General features: G+C 32.5%; 1 protein-coding gene across 1 annotated transcript; it reads left to right on the top strand.

Annotated features, from left to right (window-relative positions):
- The first annotated feature begins 387 nt into the window (after positions 1-387).
- Positions 388-15,622, top strand: LOC143911678 (nose resistant to fluoxetine protein 6-like). The gene is made up of 14 exons (XM_077430673.1): positions 388-599; positions 2,537-2,794; positions 2,937-3,169; positions 6,430-6,623; positions 6,695-6,804; positions 7,008-7,164; positions 9,536-9,691; positions 11,097-11,216; positions 11,283-11,528; positions 11,606-11,701; positions 13,443-13,572; positions 13,647-13,821; positions 13,894-14,036; positions 15,354-15,622. The coding sequence occupies exons 2-14, from the start codon at positions 2,584-2,586 to the stop codon at positions 15,546-15,548; spliced, it is 2,166 nt and encodes a 721-aa protein (XP_077286799.1). The 5' UTR covers positions 388-599; positions 2,537-2,583; the 3' UTR covers positions 15,549-15,622.
- Positions 15,623-27,507: the final 11,885 nt, after the last annotated feature.

Raw genomic sequence — 27,507 nt, 5'->3', positions numbered from 1 at the left:
ATTCAACAAATTGATGTTTCTTATTCTTAATGCACATCATATAATCGAGTTGAGGTAAAAATTAGCATATCAAATATAATATTTTTTTTATATTTAATTATTACAAATAAACCATTTTTGTCGTGGGTTTTCAACTTCATTTTGCACTATATCAACTGATATAATTAATCTTATTTTCAGATAAATATTTTCCAGATCCGTTGTATTGTACATAAATACCTCATATTCGTGTAATAATATGCTTACTCACATGAACATATTTTTGTGATAATAAATAAATAGTGAATAAAATTGTGTAACAAAATAAAATCATAATACACTCAAATCATACTAAAGTTCTTTCAAGTGACTATTTCAAAATTTAGTATTTTAAATCCATTTACATGCATAATATAAGGAAATAATAAAAACACATATATTGTATAAAAAATTTCTAGTGGACTTTTACAAAATGAAAAATTAAATATTCGCAAAAGCTGACTACACCTGCTACGCTTTGTATATAATATTTAATTGCATGAATTATCCAAAATAGTCATATAAAAAGAAATTCTACGCCTATCACCATAGTATTCTACGGATCCGCGTTGATCGATTCGGTATGAAGTTTAACACTTTTAAAATAAAATTTGAATTGAAGCAAATAACAAACAAATCATTTAAAGTATCGTGTCTTTAGAGAACAATGGTGATAAGTCCACGATTCGGCTAAATTGAGTTCATTTTCAAAATATGCCCTACCTGTTAGATATGGGTTTTCATTTTTTTGAATATTTTTAAGTTCTGAATAGTGATCGAAGTATTCAGATGGATCTGTGAAATAATTACAAAAACCAGTTTTTTATAAGATTAATGCTACTGTAGTTATATCCATACATATTTTACATACCACAATACATTGATAAATTTTAAACATAAAAAAATTTAGAATAAATTTAAAATCACGTGTCAAGTCCTTAACGAGTATATATGTAAAATCACATGTGAAAATGCCAACGGAAAAAACACTAGTAAACACGCTTATTGGTAAGTAGCTTTAAATGATTTTGGTCAGTTATTATAACAAATAGTCGGTATATTCGGGGATAACAAAAAATCGGTCACTTATTATAATAAAAAAAAAAATATTTTTTATATGTACATATGTAAAAGTTTGGTTGAGTTCATAAATTGTCAGTAAATGAAATAAACGGTCAGTATATTAAGGACACTACCGATAAAGTAAAAGCATTTTGTAAATATAATATATGATTAGTTATTTATAAAGTTTAGTTAATATTTTATATGAAACGGTCAGTACTAAAATTAAATGACTTTTTAAAAGTTTATTTTGATATAATATTTACACGCAAAGAAAATATTTTTAAAATTAATATAAATCAAATTTACTAACTAAACTGATTATTTCACTTGGAAATTTTTTATATGTATGTATATGTATGTATTGACCACTCGGTTTAAAAGTGATTGACGAACTGCTTTTAATAACTGACCAAAAAATTAGTTCCCATTTCAAATCATGGACCTTTTCTAAAATCACCCATTGAAATGTCAACGGGAAAAACTAGTTAACTCTAGATGACAGCTAACTGGAGTCAGTGGCGTGGATAGGGTTTTTGCCACCTGGGGCGCGTTCCTTGAGTTTGCCACCCCCAATCAAAAATGATTTTTAATTTAGTATAGTGGGGGGGGGGGGCTGTAGGATTTTTTTTACATAAATACAAACTATACGATTATGCCGCAGGTGATTTATATTTAAAAAATTACATATAAAATTCCATGAAAAATGTCTTAATTTCGTAATTCCGTCATTTCCAAAAGTTTTTGTTTTTTATTTAATCTAATGTATAATTTGGAAAGAGACTTTGTTTGTATGTATGTATGTATGTATCCATCGTTCGTTCGATCGCAGATCCGTGACGTCATCGAACAAATGATTCGATTTTTTTTTTCGATTCATAGGCACCGATTCGATTTTGGAGGGCGCAGAGGGCGTAGCCCTAGACGGCAAACGATCAGGAGGGCGCAGAGGGCGTAGCCCTAGACGGGCTACTACGGGCTATTTTTATATACTTTTTAATTTTTTTTTAAATAAATTGTTTACTATTAGATTAGTCATGTTTATATTATGTACAAATACCGAGCGAAGCCGGGTAATACAGCTAGTAATGTATAATTAAGTTGCAGGTTTGTTTTCAAAATATAACAAAATCTGTTTGTCAATGATGTGTTTTTATATAGTTTGAGGTTATTGTTACAAAATGAAAGTAATGAAAGTAGTAATATGTATATAAATATGTATACATACATATTTTTATACATATGTATATATATTTATTCCGTAATTTTCCATTTATGGGCTGGAGTACTTATTTAACATTAAAAATATTGAAACTCTGATCTGACTATTTCGGTCTTGTGGACATATCACCGGTGTGACATGATTTGGATATGACTGGATAGTTATTGTTTCAATTCTCAAAAGTTTTAGTAACACTGAATATATTTTAGATTGACTAACGTAATAATTATGCAGGATTTGAAAGGGGAAAAGTTGGTAATAGAGAGTATCTCTTGAAGGAGATGTGGCTGCTGATAGTATTGTTGGGGCTGACAATAGTAGCGGGCGATGATGGTCTTAATAGCACAATAGACGATCAGTTAATAAGCCATTCGCCATTCTACGGCTTGATCGCTACAGCCTCTGCATCTGAAAGCGTATCAACCTCATGTGGAAGAGATCTGGCCAAAATGGCCGTAGCCATCGTCAACAGAAATAGATGGATTATCAAAAGTAAGAAGTAATTAAAAATAAATACGTATTTAATATTATTTTGCTAACCGGAAGTAATAATTCATATTTTATCCGAAATTTCGTATATGAAAGTCTTACATATATGTCAGACAAATAAATATGATGTATTTTTTAAACACAGTGGTAGATGCGTCAGGGATGCCAAAAGGTGGTCTGCATTGGGGTGGGACTTTCTGGTTGGGTAGTCGAAGACAATGTGAAGCTACACAAAGCTACACGAACGTTGCTATAAGTCCTCTGGGCCCCAGAACTATTGAGACAATCCAAGACTTACCGCCATTTCCGACAGCATACTTTGTCGCTTACTTCCAACATCATTCTGACATACAAATCATCACCCACACTCCAGACGAGGTATGTAAACCAAATTATTATTTCTTACTTTTATTTGGATACAAAATTTCTCGCCGAAACTTAATTACTGAATGTGGCACCCTGAATCAAAGCTCCACAACTTTTTCTCACTCATTATTAGACACCGGATAGTCACAGTGCTTTTTCTAGGAATCGGGGCGGTTTAGTTCTATTTACAAAGCTAGAGTCCAAAAAAAAAAAACGTTCGGCGAACCTTTAACAATGCAATCAACAATACACAGCACCCTCTGGGTCCGTTTTTTTCAAGACGGCACCTTGGTTATCCGGCCCTTACTCATTATTAGAGGTAGGATAGTCACAGTGCTATCCATTGTTCGGCAAACCTTTAACAATGCATTTACAACCTTTGAACAATACACGGCCCCCTCAGACTCCGGTGACTACTCATTATACACCTCGTGCAAAAATATTGAAAAATGCAAAAAGTGCATAAGTTCAATTAGATACAAGAATAGCCTGAAAATAACGATAATTATAGAAATAACGAAAATAATTGAAAAACGATAAAATAATCCGTAAAAACATATAATAACGTTGATTGAAGAGTTCCAAAAAACAACATAACAGCTACGGCAAAATGCATATATGTTAAGTTCTGACAAGATAGCTCCTACATAATAGTTGAGACAACACACACACACACATGATGACTGATTGTGGGGTGGGGGATGAAAGGGGCAGGTACATATGTAAACGTCTGTAACAGTTAGACTTGCACTCCTAGCGGTCAGCCGTCAAGCCACCGCCTGTATCGTTATAATAAACAACATGACTGAAAAACGCACGTGTTTGGTCTTCACCTCAACCGCCACATCCCAACCGTGGTCCTGGATAGTGAAGCGGCAGTTTGAGGACCACGTGCCACCGAGTTCAATCATGTTGTGGAACAAGATGGCGGCCCATGGGAAGAAGAGGGCGGTAGAGGAGGCAGCAAAGGAAGCCGTCACCAACCAGGCCAAGCTGACCTTCCAGGATTGGTTAAACGATGTCTCCCTTTCAATGGAAACGACGATTATTCGGTGGAGCATACAGAATATGCTGTACGGAAGACGGCTGGTGAAGGGTTTATACTTCACATCACATACTTCTGTAGGATTTACTTAAAAGCGTATTGCGGGAGGAGTTCTTCCGGGAGGAGAGGGACGAACAAGGACAGCTCGTCTGAGAGTGTCGTGAGCATAAGCAGAGGAGGAGCGCCCCATCTAACAGTATCGGTACCATTCGTAAGCTAAAATGTAATTGGACATAATTACAAAGGCGAGTTGCGGAAAGAGTAAGGAAAACTGATTCGGAGTTGAAGGATGGAGAATGAGAAAAGGGGAAGAATTAAAAAATAAAGTTTTTAGTTCAGAACTTGAGAATCCCAATGAAGAATTTGAAAAAATCAAAAAGGGGAACGCGATGAAACGTCTAAACCACGTGTTTTGATTCAGGTTAACTTCGAACAGAGTCTGCGGAGGGAAAAAGAAGATCAAGAGATGAGGGATCGTGAGGAAGCGCAGCAACGATTTATGCAAGACCGGGCTTCACGAGAGATTCATTGATTCCGGTTCAAGTGGGGCTGATGGAACACCAAATATGTCAGATGGTGATGACCCCCTACAGTCTCCAGCATTGCCGTCTCGGACTCTTTTGGACTATTCTTCAGTGCCATCGGACACGGAAGGTCGATCACCATCCACTGATTTAGTTAGGATGAACAATTAGTGTTCATCACAATCGCAAACTAGACGGAAGAGATGTCTCCAATAATGAAGAGGACGGTGTGGATATGGGTGATGGAGGTGTGGACACGGGTAATCGAGGTGTGGACAGCGGTGGTTTGCACAGAAGAAGGCCTTGGGATTACGGAGACATACCGCCTTCAAATAAAGGTAAACCGCCCGATGGTCAAGGTTAGTAAAGGATCTCATAGTCATTCGAAGAATTCTAAAGATGAAGAAAATAAGAAATATAAAGGAAAAGAAAAAGATATGGCTAAATAAGAAATAAGAAAATCAGTCAAAATTCCAACACAAAAGGACGCTCTATTCACTTTCAAGCTTGATTGTAGTCAGATTGATGTTACTTTAATGGAAAAAAAATAAAAGTGTGTATTAAGAAAAAAATTGGATATATCGGCGAACCAGAACCGACAATGGTCGACTTCATTTGTGGTAAAGTGCTAGCTGAAAAGTTGTAAGGCGACAGAAGGTCCATCCCGGGCAAAATCATTGGTCTATCACGTGGAACCGTGGCCTAATGCATAGGTTATGCCAATAAAAGTGAGGGTTGTGTTGGTGGATTAGGGAATAAGAGGGATACCCGGAGTGGCATATAGTTAAGTCTTAATCGTAGTTTGAAATTTAATTGTTTTGTCAGAAATTAAAATTAAGAAACTAGTTCCATCTTCTTCATTGTTGTTAAAATGTAATGCTCACAATCTAAATTCCAAGCCACAATCTAAAACACCCAGCAGTTAGAGATTTCCATCGGGTAATTCTGCTATGGTTTTAAATTCATAAATTCCGGTGTGAACGAGTCTTTATAAACGTTGACAAATGAATGACATAGATTACACGACCCACGTTCAATGCTGCCTTTAAAGGCTTAGCAGGTAGTATTCTTGTTTACTTTGTACATGCTCAATATACAACGCCTGTCGGCGTTTTGCAGGCCCATGGACTTAACATGGCGTTGGTCAACATTCAAAGGGTTAAGCTTGAAAAAAACTTGAACTGTATTAAGGTCTGACCGCAATATGCGACAACCGAACGATCGGACACTTCACAACAGTACGCGACCAAATATTGTTTGTGTGAGATTGAATGAGACATAATGCAGTGCGCGATAGTCGCATGACGTAGAACGACACCGTGCGTCAAAGTTGACTTTCCGACCAACTTTGACGCAAGGTGTCGTTCGCGACGTGATGCAAGTGTCGTTGAGTGGGGGTTACCTTACGACAATTATTCTCCTTCTTCATATCGTGACTTTGAAATAGCATGTAGCCATAATCTTTTGGTTTTTCTCGATTGTTCTTCTTCCTCGCATATCAAAGATACTATAATAGCGTCCATTTCATCCATCTTGCTCAGAGGTACCGAACGATCATCGCTGTCGTTCAAGTGCGGTATTGTCGCACACTGTTGTGAAGTGTCGGACCGTTCGTTTGACGCATAGTGCGGTCAGACCTTTAATCTAAGCATACTAAGATATGTATTTTCCACTCATAAATATTTAATTTCGAATGTACATAGTTCAGGATGACGTTGGGCTTGTGTTTGCCGAAATCTTGCGAGGAGGCCGAGCTGACAGTGCTTTTGCAAAAATATTTCGATTCGAAAATGTTCGCACACCAGAACTTATACAATACCTCGTTTCAAATGGAGGAAGTCAAAAAACTAGTCGATGATTATTCATGGCTGTGGGAACTCAATACTATAACCATGGGGTGAGTTGTGCAACCATTTTTATCGCGTGAGTATTTGAAATTGTTTGTGTATATTTTTTGCATATTTTTAGAATAATTATCATCGGTGCAGTAATAATGTGCATAACGGCGACGATTTTGGATGTTAAGTACTATCGACCGATGGTGGAATCGCGAAAACCGTATATTGTGATTAGTAAAGGTAATGAAAGTGTCGAAAGTAATCAAGCATGTTGGCCTCTGACCCGTTTTCGATGGTCGTGACCGTGACACGGAAAGTTGACAGCGCGGAAGTATAGTTTTGTGTAACACTTGGACTGCGATGTCAACATTCAATGTTGGTTCACAGCCATCGTAAACGCACATTTACGCAAGTGTTAACATTAATATAAATGGATGTTTCAGATGCTAACGGCCATACGAAGAATGGTAAAAATCATGCACAGATAGATGAAGGACTGGGATTTAAAATTATAAAATGTTTTAGTGTCTGCGAAACTAATAAAATCATTTTTAATAAGAAACCTCGACAGAATTCGATATCGATTATACATGGTATTAAGTAAGACTTTTTTTAAATTATTTTAATGAAAATTTGACTTCCATACCAGATAAATGTTATAATAATAGAAGTGGCTTTAGGCGAATAAATATTAATAAGTACACATATATTCACATACTTATACACAACACACATATGTACATAAAATGTATATTTATTCTGAATAAATATTAATAATTAAAAAATTAAATAAAAAGACTGGAATGAAATGTTAATGGAGTGAAGGCAGAGAAATGTTATAATAATAGAAGTGGCTTTAGGCGTTATATTGTTGTCAAGTGAGGATTGTCCACAGACATTCCTAAATAATTTTAGCATCAGTCGTATTTGATGCTTGGTGCTCGACGTATGTCCGATAAAAACTTATCTGTCTGCTTATATTACTCGCAAGATGGGCAAGTGCATCATTAAAAATTGCACTATGCATTCAAAAACACACAATAAACACCATGGGATACATATTTATAAGCCAATTAATCATTTAAGTAACATATTTTTCAATTAACTTCGTAGTTTGACAGTTTTTAAAAGTGTCATGGTGATCGCATGCATTCTACATAACTATCAGGGGTGGCACCGGAGAAATGTAAAAAATATTTTTAAATACATGTAAAAACATTTCTCTTGGTGGCGTAAAATATCACCGAAAATACTATAAGGCGTTTTGGAAAGATCGTGGCGGCACAGACTAAGCATGCCAAAATTTTTTTTTGCTCATGCAAAACCAACTAACAAAAACACGTTCCACGTACAATTTTGTGTGTCTGCACCTTAAGGGCCGGGCCGCACCGCTCAACCCGCGAACAACTTGGTTGAGGGCGACCAGACCAATGCATGCAGGTAGATGGGACATGCCGCACTCGTCAACTTGTTTGTCGCACACATTTCCATACATTTTTTCGTGTCACGCAACAAGTCGGCCGACAAAGTTGCACGGTGCGGCCCGGCCCTAAGAGGGCTGGACCCCAGCGCCTTGTCCATGCAAACGTATTAGACTTCTCCTTAAATTTTTGATTTTTTGATTAATCAAAAAAATAGAAACATGGTGGATATTCATAGCATATTAAAAAATAATTTCTTTAGTGCAATAATTGAGAAAGGGAGAAGTCTAAGGGCCGGGCCGCACCACTCAACTCGCGAACAACTTGGTTGAGGGCGACCAGACCAATGAAGGCAGGTAGATGGGACGTGCCGCACCCGTCAACTTGTTTGTCGCACACATTTACATACATTTTTTCGTGTCGCGTGACTAGTCGGCCGACAAAATTGCACGGTGCGGCCCGGCCCTAATACGTTTGTATGGATAAGGCACTGGGGTCCAGCTCTCTTAAGGTAGACACACAGAATTGTACGTGGAACGTGTTTTTGTTAGATAGTTTTGTATATGCAAAAAAATACAGTTATCTAGTCGAAAAAAACTTTTTTCATTTACCAGTAAATACCGATATGCCGGTTGAAGGAAAAATCATTTACCGTTTACCGGTTTAGGACAGGACAGACAAACATACATTCAATTTTATATAAATATAGATTGAAATATGTTTGACACGACGGTAAATGTAAAAGAAAATTTTCGAAATAATAAGATCGTATGAATTAACATTGACCTGAAGAAACGCCCTTCCCAGATAGAAACCACGAGCACGTGCATGTCGTGCGATTTAGTGTGTTTGCGCCTTTATTGTTACAGGATAAGATCTGCATGATTAGAACAGTCCAGATCTTCCAATTTCATCTGACTTGATCATTTTATCCTCATATTGACATAGGTTTGACAGGAATTGTAAATTTAAAAGAAAATTATCGAAATAATAAGATTTTACGGATTAACATTGATCAGAAGAAACGCCCTTCCCAGCTAGAAACCACGAGCACGTGCATGTCGTGCGATTTAGTGTGTTTGCGCCTTTATTGTTACAGGATAAAATCTGGATGATTAGGACAATCCAGATTTTATCTGACTTGATCGTATCACACGAACTCCACTTATTTATTAATTAGTTATTCATAGTCCATCATTTCTGCTTTAGAAGGCAAGCGGGGAAACCACGAAAGGAAAACAACGCGGGCACATTTTTTTGATTTGTATCATTTTATAACTAAATAAATTATATAGTGTTAGAGTGTGCCGCAGGTGAATTTTTTTCAACATAACTTTTCTTTTCAGTCTTCTTTATTATAATCATTAACAATTATTACACAGTAGTTGTTAAGCAATTTTTAAAATATATTCGATTTAATTTCAAGGTGCATTGGGAAAGCCTGTCATGCGAATGCGTCACTATTGCCAAATTTTTGCAGTAGTAATATTAAAATAAACATATATATAATTATTAAATATGATGCAATAAAGTTAGTTGTCTTTTTGCAGGTTTTTTTCGATGCTTTCTATAATTCTGGGTCATTCGATTACGTCATTTAAAGCTTTCTACGATAATCAGGTGAAAATGTTCCATTTATCGGACAATTTTTGGGCGCAAATAGTAACTGTGTTGCAGTTTTCAGTTGACACGTTCTTCTGCATAAGGTTAGTTGTTATTACTTTTATTTATTCTTTTGGTACTGAAATTGTATAACGCACTAAAAGTGTGTTTCCATAGTTTGTGATTATCTAATCTCAAGCATTACAGGAGCATTTTTGTACTAAAGCTACAAGGTTATGGTATTTTGGATAGATTTTCTGATATGAAAAATTAATTTGTGTAAAAATGATATAATAATTGTATTTAAATAGTAACTAAATTAATGTAACTAACCATTATTTGACTATAATTTGAAATTATATTCAAATAATGGTTGCAAATTCATTTGGAACCCATGACCCCTCAGATGATTATACGTTAACTAATAACTAGTCACCGGAGCCTGAGGGGGCCGTGTATTGTTCAAAGGTTGTAAATGCATTGTTAAAGGTTTGCCGAACAATGGATAGCACTGTGACTATCCTACCTCTACTAATAACTTATTAGTAATAAGCTTCATACATATCTACCAGTGGCGTGCGGTGACTTTTCAACCAGAGGATGCTGTCCAAAAAACGATCAGTTTATTTTTCTAAATTTCATTTTATTATTCGAAACTTTGTCAGATTCATATTTATTAAAATGTCTTTGATATGTTTTCGTTTTTGAATGAATATTCAATATTGGTGTGGGTATTGGATTCAACAATATTCTCTTTTTCATGATATGGCAGAGAAGCAAATGCCCTTTTTAGTACATTTTTAATTAAACAATTGCAATTATTATTGACTGTCTATATTTAGGGCCATAATAAATAATAATTTAGGACGTAATAAATTATAATAAAATAATAAAAGTAAATAACTTAGGACGTAACGTACGAAATATCCATCAACGAATCAAGCGAAAGTCCATACATAAAAAGCGAATTAATTCCATAAATACGCAAAAGGAGATTTAATTTAATTTCAAAAGGGCACAACTCAGCAAGTGTCGCACGAATGAGACGACTGTAGAGTCTCACTCATGCGCATACGCAAGAGTGGACAGCTCACTTGTGCGCATGCGTACAAGATTTGTAGAGAGCTTCAGCATCCATGGCGATGCTAGTTTGATGCGAAACAAGCACCGGTCGCGCAGTCGGCTTTAACCTTTCAACGGGGATGCTTATTTATGTCAATTTTGGATCCGATAAAAAAATGTGTATACATAAATATATCATAATCACATAATCAAAAATAAATGAAAGAGAAATAAAACTAAGAAATTCAGAAAACAAACGGTATGAAAATATTTTTGACGTAAATTTTAAGGGATGCGCAGCATCCACAGCATCCATGGACGGCACGCCACTGTAATATGTATATACTAGTTGGAAGACGAATCGCACAATTTGTGGGCCTCAGAATCATTTATGTACATGTCAACAGGCTCAATGGCAGATTTTAAATAATAATTAATGCTTTCCAGCGGGTATTTATTAGCTTCTTCGTTCTTTCAAGCTGAATACAACAAGTCGAAGACGAAAAAGCACAATGTACTAGAACGAGCGAAACTATTTGGTGTCATTGTTCTCAAAAGATTCTTAAGGTATAATATTTATATAATTGAAAATTAAAAGGTCAATTTTATTTTATTGTGATTTTAACTTTACAGATTGACCCCATCGTATATGATTACATTGGGGGTGACCACGGTGATATTCAAGTGGCGATACAGAGCTACCCCATTTTGGAACAACGAAAGGAACGATTTGACATGTCCCAAATACTGGTGGCGAAATATTCTGTACATAAACAATTTATCTCCCCAGAATGAAATGTGCATGTCTTGGAGCTGGTACCTAAGCAACGATATGCAATATTTCGTCATCACTAGCTTTTTGCTAATTTTGTCTACAATGTGTGTTTAAAAAGTGGTATCAAATTATGTCACGTTTGATTGAAATTATTGTTTTAATGACATGTGAATGTTTTTAGGTGTTTTAAAACTGCTGCAAGTCTGATGACGGTCATCTTCTTCGGAAGCATCAGCTATACTGTATATTCTGTTCACGAAGCGAATTTTATTCCTTTGTAAATGAGTATTTTTTTTACTAACCTCCTTTACGTTTCACATGGTCTTCGTTTAATGGTGCGTACGCACCAAGCCAACGAATGGCCCACAGGCCAACTTTTAAAACCAGTAGCGTACAAAATATCGAAATAAAAATTAAATTTAAAAATTGAAATTAAATATCAAAATTAAAACTATTATTATTATATTAAAATTAAATTCAATTATCAAAATTAAATTATAATCATTAAAATAAAATTAAAATTATATATTGAAAGTTTAAACAGAACATGGACAATTTAAATAAATTTTCGAGATTGACCTAAAATTAGATCATCAACAATCACATACAGGTAATCCTCGACTTTTGTTTGTCGAAGATGTTTTGACTTACGAAGATACGCACTAAGATCGAAAAAACATCAAAGAATTATTATTTTTACTTCCCCGTAATGCGCAGTTACTGAGAATATATCATGTATTAGTATGGGTGATCCAACGATTTTTGCTAACCCGGGGTGTTGTCGGTCACATCAAACGAATTTTTTTATTCTTCAATTGTTTCTCTCGTCGAAATAAATCAAGTAATTAAATCATTTCAGAGGTAAAATTTATCGGATAATGTGTGGTTATTAATTTTATTTCGACGAAAGAAAAAAAACCCTTTGACAAATCACCGACTTCCGACACCGCGTTTTTTTATGAATTGTTTTTTTTTTATCGATCATCCACGTGGAAATACAGTAACATCTCGTGATGACTTTAACAATATTTTTTTTCGCTCGTAAGCAGAGAAATTATAATATTTCTCTGGTTTTAAATGCGTATCGTCGTAATTCAAAACATTGTTGTAATTCAAAACATCAACGATGATCTAATTTTAGCTCAATCTCGCTCTTTAGCTTGATTTTGATATTTAATTTCAATTTTAAAATTTAATTTTTATTTCGATATTTTGTACGCTACTGCTGGTTAAAAAGTTGGCCCAAAATCGTCGTTGGTTTAGTCCGTAGGCACCATAAGACGTCATTTTTTATATCTCTTATCTCTTATCCGATCGTTTTCATACTTTACCATATTGCTCACTTTGGTCATCAATATACGTTAATATATCGTCTGCCATTACGTTGGAGATAAATTATCGTATACAACGCGTTTCACGCGTTTATTCTTTATAAATTTTGACCTATATTAAATATGGCTAATAGTTCTCAAGCCTATATGTATATAGTTTGTGAATCATTTTATGTTTTTGAGAAAGAGATTTCTATGAACTGGAAGAATAAAAAACTATATTCAATAATTAAAATATAATAAATTGCACCGCCACATTAATTTCTCATAAGGATATATAATTTTATATCAATAATTAATATAAATTTTAAATTTTAAATTTACTAAAATCATAATTTTTTTATTTTTTGAAAAATTATGTGGCCTTATGACTTTATTTAAATTATTTATTAATCTATAAATTTATAAATATATAAATAATTAAATCATATATAATTCTATATACATTTCAATATTCACCTTTGGTCAAAAGTGCTTTTTTGCAAATATATTTTAATGAGAAAATATGACCTTGAGATTCTTTATGTGGTGCGATACCTTTTCAATTTTAGATTTTCAAGACCCCAGATAAAAATTTTTTGTCAAATTTCTTTGTCAAAGTTTTCTAAACGATTATTTTTAACCAAACTGAATTGAGAGCTATCGGCTTCGTTCGACTTCATTAAATAAATTGACTCATGATTTCAGCTTAGACGAATTCTTCACAAACATGGAAACATTTTACGGCAACCCAATAGTAAGAATTGGAGCATATCTCATCGGCGTTTACGCTGCTTATTTAGTATACCATTTGAAGAAGACACTTCCCCTCAGCATAGTGAGACATCAGTATACTAATCATGCATATTATACACATCTTGCTTATGTAAAATATATATTCAATAATTACAGCGATCTATAAGGTTGATATGGTTTGCGGTGTTCTTACTGAATATGTGCATTCTATTCGGAATCACTGATCGTGACGTCAGTTTGGCCTATAGCGCTGCCTATACGGGTTTGTCTAGGATTCTGTGGGCTGTTGGAATCTCCTGGGCTTTGATTATCTGTGAAACTAGGAATGGAGGTCAATATTTGTCTGTTTAAATATGTCACAGTGTAGTTCGGATTAAATAAAATTTGATTTGAATGTTTCCAGGTGTGTTTACGAAGATTTTCGGTGCCAAATGCTGGTATCCTTTGTCTCGGTTGACTTACATGGCGTATCTCTTAAATTCTGTGGTTTTGTATTTGATAATGACCATTTCGGATTATGCTTACCATATAGAGGTTTCCAATATCGTAAGTTGTTCTTGTTCAAAAAAAGTTGACTTTCATAGTAATATGCGAATTAACTAACGAATTGTCTTATATTGAGTTGACACGATTCGAGTAGCTTGCACACGTAACTTGGACGCTACTCGCAGCGTGGCATCAGGCGATCCATCTGTTTTTGAATATCCAAGTTACTCGTCCAAACTATTTGGTCCAAGCTACTCGTATCGTATCAACATATAACATTTGAGTATTAATACATATATTTGTTTATATACATATATTATTAGTATATTGTTGGCACACAAAGAACTAAGGGTCTTCAATTGACCGGAAAATTATGTTAATCGGTTTTTCAATGATTTTTTTTTAATGAAATAACCGGCTAACCGAATTTTTAAAATTAAGGTATATAGACGTGGATAGACATAGAATAAGACATAGACTGAAAGTAATAAGGTTTTTATTAATTTAAAAAAATCGTTTTTTTTTAACATACTTCTAATTTTTATACAATCAAAAATACACCTTCTCTTGTAAAACATATTTACTATCGTGCCAATTATGTTCATTTACTTAAAATTCAGTTTCTTTTCCGTAAAAAATAATGTTTAACATACGGTGACCGGAAAACTGCACTCGAGATAGTTGCACTCTCGAGACATCCAAATTTTCCAAGATGCTCAAGGTTCTCCTTGAGCATCTTGGAAAATTTGTTCTCTAACGCAATAGAATTCCACAAAAAAGCGTCGAGGGTTATTTGTATGTTATCCGAGGGTGCTAACCTTTTTTTGTGAAATTCTATAGCGCCTTTGAAAATGATGACTTTTGGAATCTGCGCTACTATTCAGTGCAATTTAGTGCATCTTTCCGGGAACCTTAACATACATATACATATTATATATAACTGTATATATGTACATACATATGTTCTAATTATCTATTAACCGGTTAACCGGTTTACCGAGCGTTTTGTCGTTTGCAGTGTAAATACTGGTTTTGATCGGTTAATCGGTTTCGTTGCTACTGGTTTTGGAATCCCTACAGTGAAAACAGTGAAACATTACAGTCGTTGGACATGCGATAGTTGTTGGCCATTTACATTAATATGTGGACTTTAAATTAATATGTTCCTATCGATTAGTTGCGAACAGGAACAGCATCGGTGGCACGAAAGTTACTCAGAAATATTTCAAAGTTCTTATTTTCCAACTTAAAATTCTACTGTGGTGTTTCCTGTTATATACAGACTGTTGTTAAGATCAAATCTTTGTAACCTACATATATTATACAAAATGGAAATAGTTCTTATTATAATGTTGAAATGATTTAATTTAATTTCAGCTATTTATGGGACCAGCTTTGATGGTGTTGTCGTTTGCAGCCTCATATATTTTCACCATATTGTTCGAATCCCCTTCTATTGCTCTCAATAAAATATTATTCGACTACCTGAAGACCAGCAAAGAAACAAACACTGACAATCCAAATGATTCGAAAAGCGGTAAAATGCCATATGAAATAGTTGCCAAAACTTAGCATTATATAATTTAATATCTAAATCTGTATATACTTGTATAGGTACAAATAAAGCGAAATTTCGTGTTATTTTACGTGTTGTTTCAATACTCAAAACATTAAACTTCGCATGTGCTTAAAATATAGGTATAATAGGTGCTGAAAATTTTTGGATTGGGGTTTTCCTGGTTAAATGTTAAACAACTTCTCGAAGCTCATTCTCGAGTAACTAATACTTTACATGAAAAGAAGAACAATATGTATATGTATAACTAGTGATGTGCCCGTAGATTTCAACGGGTGGTTTCGGAAAGGAATTGATACACGAATTAAAATAAATGTATATATTATATATATGTATATAAATATAATTTAAGGTAATTTATAGGTGCGCGCACGTATAAATAGTAATAAGTTGAGTGCGCGCATTACACGCTCGCCGATCCAACCCGTTCGCTAGTTCGAAATGATGAATTAATGTATGTGTGTGTGTGTGTGTGTGTGTGTGTGTCACCCGTTCCAAGTCAGATGCTCAATATCAGGAGCACATATCAGACGCTCTACACCCTCCGCTTCTCCGCTTCCCCGCGGCTCTTCGACACGATCGCTCGTCTATAACGTATACGATATAACGATAACGTATGTATACTCCCGGTATTCTGAAATTAGTTTTTTTGAAATCTTCATACTTGACCACGTGCCCACTACATATGTACATACCCACATATGTACATCGAGTCCGTTTTTATATATGTACATATATATATTAAAATTATCTCGGATCACAAGTTAGAACTAAATGACAGATTTAATTCTGAAAAAGCATACAAAGAAACATTTTAAATGCAATAGTAATAAAATGGCGAACCAACATCTCAGCGCAAACCAACTTAGCGCCGACCTTTCAGCGCAGAAAACTCAGCGCAACGACAATTCAACGCAAAATCAATTGTTTCAATAAGTTTTAAATTGGTTGAATTGCACGATATGGTCACCCATTGAAACGCACGATAATTTAAATCAATGGTCGATAAATACGTCAATACATACATACGTATATGCGTACATTTTAGATATGAATAGCAGAACCCATGAATACGGGCTTGCGAAACCTTGGTCTAGAATTCGTTCATACGTCCAATTTTTTACTGTGTATCCTGGTGTGGAAACACTTTTTAAGAAATAATTTTTGGGGAAAAAATCGAAAACCAAAGATTCTCCCATTTTTTATTCATAATGATGATTTGCGAACCTTAGTTTAGAGACCCTGCATACGCAAAAGTTTGGATAGCTAAAAATATATTTGAAAAAAAAAATTACTGTCCGCTTTAGTTGAGAAACCCTGCTTGCTTAATATTTCAAGGCACAAAGAGTTTCAAATAAATTTATTCGCATTTATGAAATTATCATGTACATAGATATGGCCGACAATTTCAATATGATTATTTTCGAAAATGCATTTAAAACTTTGATTTTGCGCTGAATTGTCGTTGCGCTGAGTTGGCGCTAAGTTGGTGTGCGCTGATTTGTCGTGCCACCTAATAAAATATAAAAACATTTACTTATACATCTAATATATTATATAATTTCGAAAGAGACTTTGTATGTATGTTTTGGTTCGTAGAACCCGTGTCGTTAAATTTAATAAAAATAGAAATGAATATTCAAATAAAATAAAACTAATCAAATAAATTTAATAAAATGTTTACTATTAGATTAGCCATGTTTAAGCGGTTTATATTACAAATACCGAGCGAAGCCGGGTTAAACCACTAGTAATTTATATTTTATATTGAATTCTTGGTTTAAATTGCGTGAAAAACACATGTACATACATACGAGTATATGTACATGTGTTTGACCTATAAATTATATTTATGATAGTGTTTTAAGACTCTGACCACTTTATTTCTACTCTTTCATCAATACAACCACCTTCCGAAGAGTTTAACTACTGTGCATTGTTATTTTATTAATGTGCGCGCGCAGAATACGGGAGGAAAAGCCTGTTCCTCTTGTTCCTGTTGTATTCTGCTCGCGCAAATTAAGCGAGTATGTACGTGAGTATGTACCGTTTACCATGCATCCTTTTTTTTATCTTTCGACTTAAGATCTTTCGATTTTCAATCGTTGCCTTCCGATATTTGCGTTTTCGGGCGTTTCACATTCGGGCCCGTGACGGAGACTGAAAATAAATATAAGTTTATTTGAAGTTCATAAAATTATATAGGTATGTATGTATAGGATTATATATGTGTATGTATTCATTTTAAATGTATGAATGAACTAAGCTTGTAGTTTATGACTATAACATACTATCAGGTCAGTACATAAGTTCGTGCGCATTTTCAGGAAATTTTTAAATAATGAAATAATCCAGCAGTGTGGCTTACTGGTAGCGTATATGTTAAGCACCAAGTGATCAGTGTGTTCAATCCGCTATACTGCTGGTTAGATTCGGGGGTATTTGTGACTCCAAATCGATCGTTTCTTATCAGAGTGTGCCAATTTTATCTGATCATTGTTGAAACGGTTCCTCAAAATTAGCAAAAAATCATCTTTCCTGTTGTCACAAATCTTCTGTATTTATTGAATGTACAATTTGTAAAAATTATGTACAAATCTAAAATCCATAGATGTCTCAATGGATTAATTGTTAATTAATTGATTGTTATTTCGTGTTCTTCAGCTTCTGGAAATACAGTGATTTATGTAATAATAAAATGCTACATTGTTTGTAATTAATTGTCCAGAAAAGCGCGTTGGGGTCTTCCTGTCAAGCCTCCCTGGTATATATCTATCTAAAATAAAATAAAATAAGTATCGAGAAAAGTGGGATTCTTCCCATGTTATATTTTTGGTGCTCTTTTCATACTTTGATTTTGTTATAGTGTTTTTCAGTTTAACTTATTATATTCGGATTTAAATCCAATAAGAGCCGAGTAATTTCTTAATTTATATGTACATAGTACATAAAATACGTTAGGATTCGAAAGATATAAAAAAACCTCATATTTTAAGCTATATTAATGGATTCCAGAAACCATTAGTCGTATAAATAATCCATAGCATCGTCATTATACATGTTTATTAGTAATGAAGGTATAAAGTACAAGTATTTTAAATTCGGAAAAATATCAATGCACAGTGGTTAAATTTGAATAAATTAGATTGATTTTTTTAATAAGTTAGACATGTACATATATATGTACGTATTTGTTCGTTTCCAATTAAGTTAATTTTTACAGATGAAACAAGTTACATATATTTAACGTTTAATTTTTCATTTATGTATATTTTTATAGCAACTTTGAAAATGATTTAATATAGTAATAAATACAATTTCTATTGTATAATATATTGGCGTATTCTCCTTAAGCAGGGCACCTTTGAGAAGAAAAAAAATCTATATTTGTAATGATAAAATAATAACAGTGGAATGAAAGCTAAAAGTCAATTTGATTTTTGATTTTTAAATGCTTTTTATTTTTTATAAATTATGTTCACAACACATCTTACATAGGTCTAATATACATAATAGTTATTGATATGGTGATCATTTTCTATTTTATCTAATTTTTGGTAAGAATTTATAGTATGGGAATAATTTAAACGTCCATTTTATGAAATAAATGTGCATTTAAAAAATTTAAAAAAAATTTTGTACATTAAAAAAAGTTTCTGAACATTATAAAAAAAATGTGTGCATTTCTAAATGACGGATACAGATTGCATTAGAAACTTTGCTCATTGAAAAAATTATCTGCTACTAAAAAGCGGATGAAATGTGTATTAAAATGACAGATGAACTGTAACGGCAACGATGCGAATACCAAAATACAAACCGACAACGACCAACGCTTCTCTCTACTGGATTCCTTCTTTTTTACTCTTCGGCTTGCGACCTTCGACACCTACGACCTCGGCTTCGACTCTACGACCTGACATCATCATTCATATTCATACGTAATACGTAAATAAAAGTAAACACTTTTGACAGTTGACAGTTGTCAATAGCGGAAGACTGCAACGTCGCCACTTTTTGTATCCATTCTAATGCTAAAATCTATTTTTCGAATGATCGTTTCATATTTTTTAATGGTCACTTAATAATGCCAAAATATTTTATTCGATGCACAATACGGGATTGGTTAATGCACCGAAAATAATGAAAATGTTGAATGCGCAAACATTTTTTTTTAATTTATAAGAGGGATTCGATTTCTATTTCCCACCAGATGACGATCCCGAATGGGAAAAAATGACACGAAATCCATTTTTGCCATGCAATGATATATCAGTTAATTTGGAAGATAAACTAATTGATGTGACCACAACTCCAGAATTAATTTTTTTTTTTAAACCAAAACTTCACTTACGTCCTTTTGGATCAAATTCTCAGATATTTAGAACATGCAATGAAAAATCTTTTATCATTTGCATTAACTTACCTTTGCGAGACTGGTTTCTCAACCATGAGTTTAATTAAGACAAAATATCGTAATAGTGTGAATATTCATGATCCATTACGTGTGGCATTCATTGTCTTCGACAAAACCACGACTGGATAAGTTACCTAATAACAAACAAGCTCATGTTTCATGTCTCTGTTTTTTTTTTTCATTTTTCATCTTAATCAGTACATAAATATTGTACTTCTTTGAATTCAATAAAATAAATTTAAATACTTATATTTAATATTATTTTTATTTGTTATACAAGTTTCCACTCATATACATATATAACCTTTTTATTTAAAAATGAGTTGCTGGTCCGTGAGAGTTATTGAAAAATATACATATGTTCGTCTGCCAACTGAAAAAGTTTGAGTAGCACTGGTTTAGACTGTACAGCATAAACGGAAAAAGTTCAAAAACTTTCAATCAAATATAAGCAATGAGATTTCAAGAATCATCGAGAAAAAGTGCTAAAAATTCTAATAATCTAAAAATTAGATTTTTATTTAAATTTAATAGTTGCTTATTTTTAATATAATAATTTTCACATTTTTAAACCGTTTCGAAATTGCAGTATATTACAAAAGTTTGAAATATACCCATGATTTCGAGTCAGCGATTAATTAGTTTCAAGTCACTGACAAGTGATGATTTTTATACATATTGTATGTAAATAACTAATAAAAAATACATAAGAAAATTAAATTTATCATATTTACTAAAAAAAATAAGGGGGGCCCAATTTTAAGCTTTGTACTAGCGTGTGATGATACGCCATAGCTCAAATATGTATATTATACTATTTACACATATAAATGATATCGGAAAGCATAAAAATTATTTTTTTATTTTTAATTATGCATATACACAGGTTCAATAGTCAATGTCGAAATTAAATTATCTATTTTTTTGATGGAACTGAAATGAATATATTATATTAATTTTAAATAAATACGTACGTAGAAAAACATATTATTTCTTAACTAGCTCCTCTTATCACAGGAGTTGCTAATTTTTTTTTTAATTTGCTCTGGAATTTATATCAATCATCATTTCCTATATGTATGTAAGATATATGTACATACATTCATAAGTATACATATGTAGGTAAGTAAAAATTCGGAAATTATTCAGTGTCAGTTGATTCTAGAAAGAATCATTTCATTAAAATTACCAGTAAAATGCGTCTACATAGGATCATACGAACCAGCGCTTCTCAATTTTTATGCATTTGTTTGTAATTTTATTTTATTGTGAAGATATGATGCAAATAATTAGATAACCGAAAAAATAATAATAAAAAGAAAGCTTAATATTGGTCAGTTATTAAATGTCACTATCTTAGAGTAAACAGTCAGTAAATTTTGTCACTAAATTAATCAGATTGGTCAGTAAATACGTTTGTTGAATTTCCATTTCCATGTCCATTTACAAATGACCGTTTACAAATGTCCATTTAAAAATGTCCATTTACAAATGTACATTCCATAAATGTCCATTTAATAAAATTAGAAATAATTATCGTGTAAATACGTTTTTTGAATTTCCATTTCCATGTCCATTTACAAATGTCCATTCCATAAATGTCCATTTAATAAAATTAGAAATAATTATCGTGTAAATACGTTTGTTGAATTTCCATTTTCATGTTCATTCAAATGTCCATTTAAAAATGTCCATTTACAAATGTCCATTTACAAATGTCCATTTACAAATGTCCATTTACAAATGTCCATTTAAAAATGTCCATTTACAAATGTCCATTTACAAATGTCCATTTACAAATGTCCATTTAAAAATGTCCATTTACAAATGTCCATTTACAAATGTCCATTTACAAATGTCCATTCCATAAATGTCCATTTAATAAAATTAGAAATAATTCGTGTTTTCAGCATCACAAAATAATATAACTCCACATGTCAAATACAGAACCAACTGTCAACATAAACTGAGCGTTTAGTTTAAATATTAATCGATAAATGAACCGTTATATTTCAAAATGGCATAAGTCCATTTTTCTTTATTTCGAGAAATATTACGCAAAACATTTAAAATATTACATTTAACAATATTTAAAAAAAAATACTGGTGGCTTATAATACGTTTATTCTGCCTTTCCGAGATTCTGGACATTCGAATTAAAATAAGTAATAACAATTAGTGAATTATGTCAAACAGAAAGTGTTTTTGGAACTGAAAATTGAACTTCCGCCACTTTCAAATAAAACGACTCAAATATAAAACATTGATTAATATATGTAAATATGTATATAACTGATCATATATGCACTACAATATTATTACCGATCTATTAAATACTTGTCTTAACTATTTAATACTTGTCCTACTTCTACTACTACTATGAAACTATCTTAAATTGACTATTAAATATCTTAACTATTAAATTGACTATCTTAGATTGACTTTTAATTATCTTAACTATTAAATTGACTATCTTTAATCGACTTTTAATTATCTTATTTTTTATTTTAATTAACCATTAAATTGACTTTTAATTGTCTTAACTATTAAATACTTGTACTACTACTACTATTAAATACTTGTCTTGTTATTAAATCTTGATCTATTAAATACTTGTCCCTAGCATATTAAATACTTATCGTAAATTGATATATGTATTACTCGTCGGAATATCAAAAAAGTCATTTTTTCCGATAAAGTGAGGAACACTATATTTAATGTACATAAGTACATACATACATATAATATACGATTTGATTTTAATACTTTTCAAAATAATAGTTGAGAAACAAGTTTGAATTTAACCTCGTCTAAAAGTCTAACCGCACTGTGCGGCCGTCTACTGCTGCAGCACAACACGACACGGCAAAGTTGGTACAAAAGGCAACTCTGTCGTGTGACGCGTAGTGCGTTATATCTCATACAATTCATATAAACAATATTTGGCCGCACGCTGCCGTGTCGTATCGCAGGCGCATAGTGCGGTCAGACCTTAAGCGTTATATGCAGTGGCGGCTCGTGGATAAGATATCTGGGGGTGCTGCGGTTGATTAAAAATGTTTATTTGGATTAAGTTTCACTATTAAGAGGGCTGTACACCCGAAACCTTAATTTTGTTACCGTTCCTTTATTCAATATATATATTGAGTGTATGTATATATTGAGTGAATGCGACAATATATATCAATATATATATTGAGTGAATGCGACAGTTGCGCTTCGACCAGATAAAACGTGTTTTAAATTGACAAAATCGAGGTTTCGTATTCTACTATTTTATCCTCCAAAACTGGACCAATTTTTAAAAAAATTTCATCATCGGTATGAAAAAGATATTTTCTGTGCATCTATCGGCGTATTTTTTTTTTAAATCGACCGTTAAATAAGCACGCTAGACTCTTTTCGTGGGTGTAAAAAAGAGGCGATTTTATAGATGTTTGGCGGCTCCTAGCTCCTATAAAAAATAATTAATCAAAAAAATAAAACGATAGATGCACCCCAATGGTGGATATCCATAGCATATTAAAAAATAATTTCTCTAGTGCCATAATTGAGGAAGGGAGAAGTATAGTACGTTTGTATGGACAAGGCGCTGCTGTCCAGCCCTCTTAACATCAAAATTATTAAAATTAAATTTTTATTCCATTATAAAATTGATTCTTCTGTCTTTATTCATTGAAAAAAGGTCAAGCACCTTTTCGTTAAATTTTTCATTATTCATAATCATTTGTTTATCAATGGACAGCATTGACAAAGCCGTCAATCGTTCCTGAACCATTGTGTTTCTTATAAGCTAGAGTATAATGCGATTGTGTGGAATCCGCATGAAGCAAATTACTCTCTGATGATTGAGAAAGTGCAAAAAGCATTTCTTCGTTTCCTATATAGGAAAGAATATGGGTATTACCCATATCTCTACCCCACTCCTTTCCTTTTGGGCATGCTTGGGTATAATTCCCTTGAACTTCGGAGAAACTTCTCATTAATTCGTTTCGTTCTCCTGCTCTTACGTGGTAATACGTCATGCCCGTTGTTGCTGGAGCAGTTGGGGCTTTATGTCCCTATTCACTATGTGCGTGGTAGACATCATCATTTGCTGGCTGTACCTCCTGCCCGCACAGTCCTTTTTCGAATGGCTCCTATTCCAAGAGCTATCCGACTTCTTAATGAAATCGTTGCTGCCGAGACTGAATGTGATATTTTCCACCTTAGTGAGCGTAAATTGTCGGAAATTACTCTAACCCATTTATCTGGTAGTCTGCGCTCATCATTGTTTTCATGATTGATTGTGATTTATGAGTGAAATTTTGATTAACTCTCTTCCATTTGGGCCTTACAGGGATGTTTTGTATTTGTAGTTGTTTCTTACATATTTATTGAAACTGGCTGTAGGTGCAAGGCATTCCTTATGCTATATTTTATTTGATATTTTTACATTATCTGTTATTATAAATGCTATTTTTTATGTATGTATGGATGTATTTATGTTTATGTTTAATTGTTATTTTGTTTTTTTTCTTTTTTGTGTTATATTTTTTGACCATTGTGGCGCTTTAGGAATTCCTGTTATGCCACAAGGGTCTGTTTAAAATAAATAAATAAATAAATATGTAGTTATTTATAGCTAGTTAGTTTTGGACCATTGTGGCATTACAGGATGAATCGAATGCATTACAATTTATATCCTTTATATGTCTTTATTCTTTTTATTAATTTTAACAACGTCAATAAATCATTAGAGCTATCCAATTGAAAAAAAGTCTATCACGTTTTCGTTTATCATGATCATTTTTTTCTTTATATTATGTATGTACGTAGTTTTTAATTGACAGCATAAACATATCCGTCAATCTTTCCTGAACAATCAATCCAAGCCGTCAATCGTCTGTATTAATTTAATTGACAAAAAACACCGTTGCAGAAAATAAATTTTAACTATGTTAATAAATCATTAAGAGGGCTGACACCAGCGCCCCTTGTCCATACAAACGTATTAAACTTCGCCCTTCCTCAATTATGGCACTAGAGAAATTGTTTTTTAATATGCTATGGATATCCATGGATTAGTTATTTTTTATAGGAGCTAGGAGCCGCCAAACATCAATAAAATCGCCTCTTTTTTACACCCACGAAAAGACTCCAGCGTGCTTATTTAACGGTCGATTTAAAAAAAATACGCACATACTTGTGCAGAAAATATTTTTCTCATACCGATGATGAATTTTTTTTTAAAATTGGTCCAGTTTCGGAGGAGAAAATAGGAGAATACGAAACCTCGATTTTGTCAATTTAAAATACGTTTTATCTGGTCGAAGCGCAACTGTCGCATTCACTCAATATATATATATATATATATATATATATATATATATATATATATATATATATATATATATATATATATATATATATATATATATATATATATATATATATATATATATATATATATATATATATATATATATATATATATATATATATATATATATATATATATATATATATATATATATATATATATATATATATATATATACATATATATATATACATACAAATAAAAAAAAAAATATATATATATATATATATAAAAATAAAAATATATATAAATATATATATATATATATATATATATATATATTTATTTATTTATTTATTTATTTATTTATTTATTTATTTATTTATTTATTTATTTATTTATTTATTTATTTATTTATTTATTTATTTATTTATTTATTTATTTATTTATTTATTTATTTATTTATTCTAAACAGACCATTGTGGCATAACAGGAATTCCTAAAGCGCCACAATGGTCAAAAAATATAACACAAAAACAAAATAACAATTAAACATAAACATAAATACATCCATACATAAACATAAAAAATAGCATTTAATAATAACAGATAAAGTAAAAATATCAAATAAAATATAGCATAAGGAATGCCTTGCACCTACAGCCAGTTTCAATAAATATGTAAGAAACAACTACAAATACAAAGCATCCCTGTAAGGCCCAAATGGAAGAGAGTTAATCAAAATTTCACTCATAAATCACAATCAATCATGAAAACAATGATGAGCGCAGACTACCAGATAAATGGGTTAGAGTAATTTCCGACAATTTACGCTCGATATTTATATATATATATATATATATATATATATATATATATATATATATATATATATATATATATATATATATATTGATATACATATATTGTCGCATTCACTCAATATATACAATGTATATCGAAGAAAGGAACGGCAACAAAATTAAGGTTTCGGGTGTACAGCCCTCTTAAAGCTATGCATTTCTTTCCTTGGGTAAAACTCTTTTAATTCATTCTGAAGCTTTTCTTTATCTGGAATTGGATATGATTCAACGGTTAGTAGTAGATTTTCCATTGGCATTTTCTTTCTGTACTTTTAAAGCGAAAGCAGAAGGAATGAGAAAAAGTGACAGGTGTCGGGCGCGCGCATACGACGCAACACGAAATACTGTCGGGAGTGGCAGTACGAGACCAAGCTTCTGGCTGAGAGCTCCCTCCCCCTCCCCCCCCCCCCTTTGCCCACTCGAGCATATTCCATCGAAAACCGTACTGCCCAAAATCATAAACGATGCCTCACTTTCTGATATTAGTACCGCGGTGTATGATCATTATTGAATGTATCGATGTGCGGGCGAGCTTAATACACGCTTAAATTGTATTGATATTTTCATATAATATATGTACATAAATTTATGTATATTATGATATTACATTTTTCTCAATTTGCTTGGCGGTGCTGCAGTTCCGCAGTGCGAATGGACGAGCCGCCACTGGTTATATGTACATATATAATAATACATATTAGAGTTATTCAACCATTAAAAAAATGTATATAAAAAATAAAATAAATAAATAATAAAAAATTAAATAAAATGAATTTATTAAAATAAAAAGGCAATTTAAACAATAATTCAATAACAAATGTACAAATAAGTGGGAATTTAAAATTCAATCAAATAGATTTCAATGATTGGGATTTCAAGCAAAATTAAGATCCCGGCTTAAATTAATGTAATTAAAAATATTACTAAGAGGTTTGGGCCGCTATTATATCATCAAATACGTACTTATGCGGCCCAAACCTCTTAGTAATATATTTAATTACATTAGTTTAAGCCGGGATCATAATTTTGATTGAAACCCCAAGAAAACGCCGAGGCGAGCGCAGTAGGCGAACAATGCCACTGAACATTTTGGGACTTGAAAAATAAAAGAGGTTTCTAAAAATGGGTTTCACAATATTGTTATAGTATAAAGTAAAATATATTCTTTAAAAATCCTGCAGTCAATCAGTCTTAGGCTAAATATTTTTAATTAAACATAAAAGATAAGAATGAAATGAATTTTCATACGCTCGGATGAAAATGAAAATGAAAGGATCGTGCAGTTCGTAGTGAACCGTTTTGGCAGTTATAATTTAAAAGAATTATTGTTGGCCACACCTGCGAGTGCGAGCTATATATAAAATTATTAAACA

Source organism: Arctopsyche grandis, chromosome 5 (genome assembly GCF_051622035.1).
Source record: "Arctopsyche grandis isolate Sample6627 chromosome 5, ASM5162203v2, whole genome shotgun sequence".
NCBI lineage: Eukaryota > Metazoa > Arthropoda > Insecta > Trichoptera > Hydropsychidae > Arctopsyche > Arctopsyche grandis.
Note: the sequence above shows the minus strand (reverse complement) of the source record. Positions and strands in the feature narration are given on the sequence as shown.

Bases quoted from the DNA above. Each gene is read 5' to 3' on its own strand.
- LOC143911678 (XM_077430673.1), top strand. From the start codon at position 2,584: ATGTGGCTGCTGATAGTATTGTTGGGGCTGACAATAGTAGCGGGCGAT. The intron at 7,165-9,535 runs GTAAGACTTTTT...GTCTTTTTGCAG, and splicing joins TCGATTATACATGGTATTAA to GTTTTTTTCGATGCTTTCTA. The intron at 14,037-15,353 runs GTAAGTTGTTCT...ATTTAATTTCAG, and splicing joins ATATAGAGGTTTCCAATATC to CTATTTATGGGACCAGCTTT.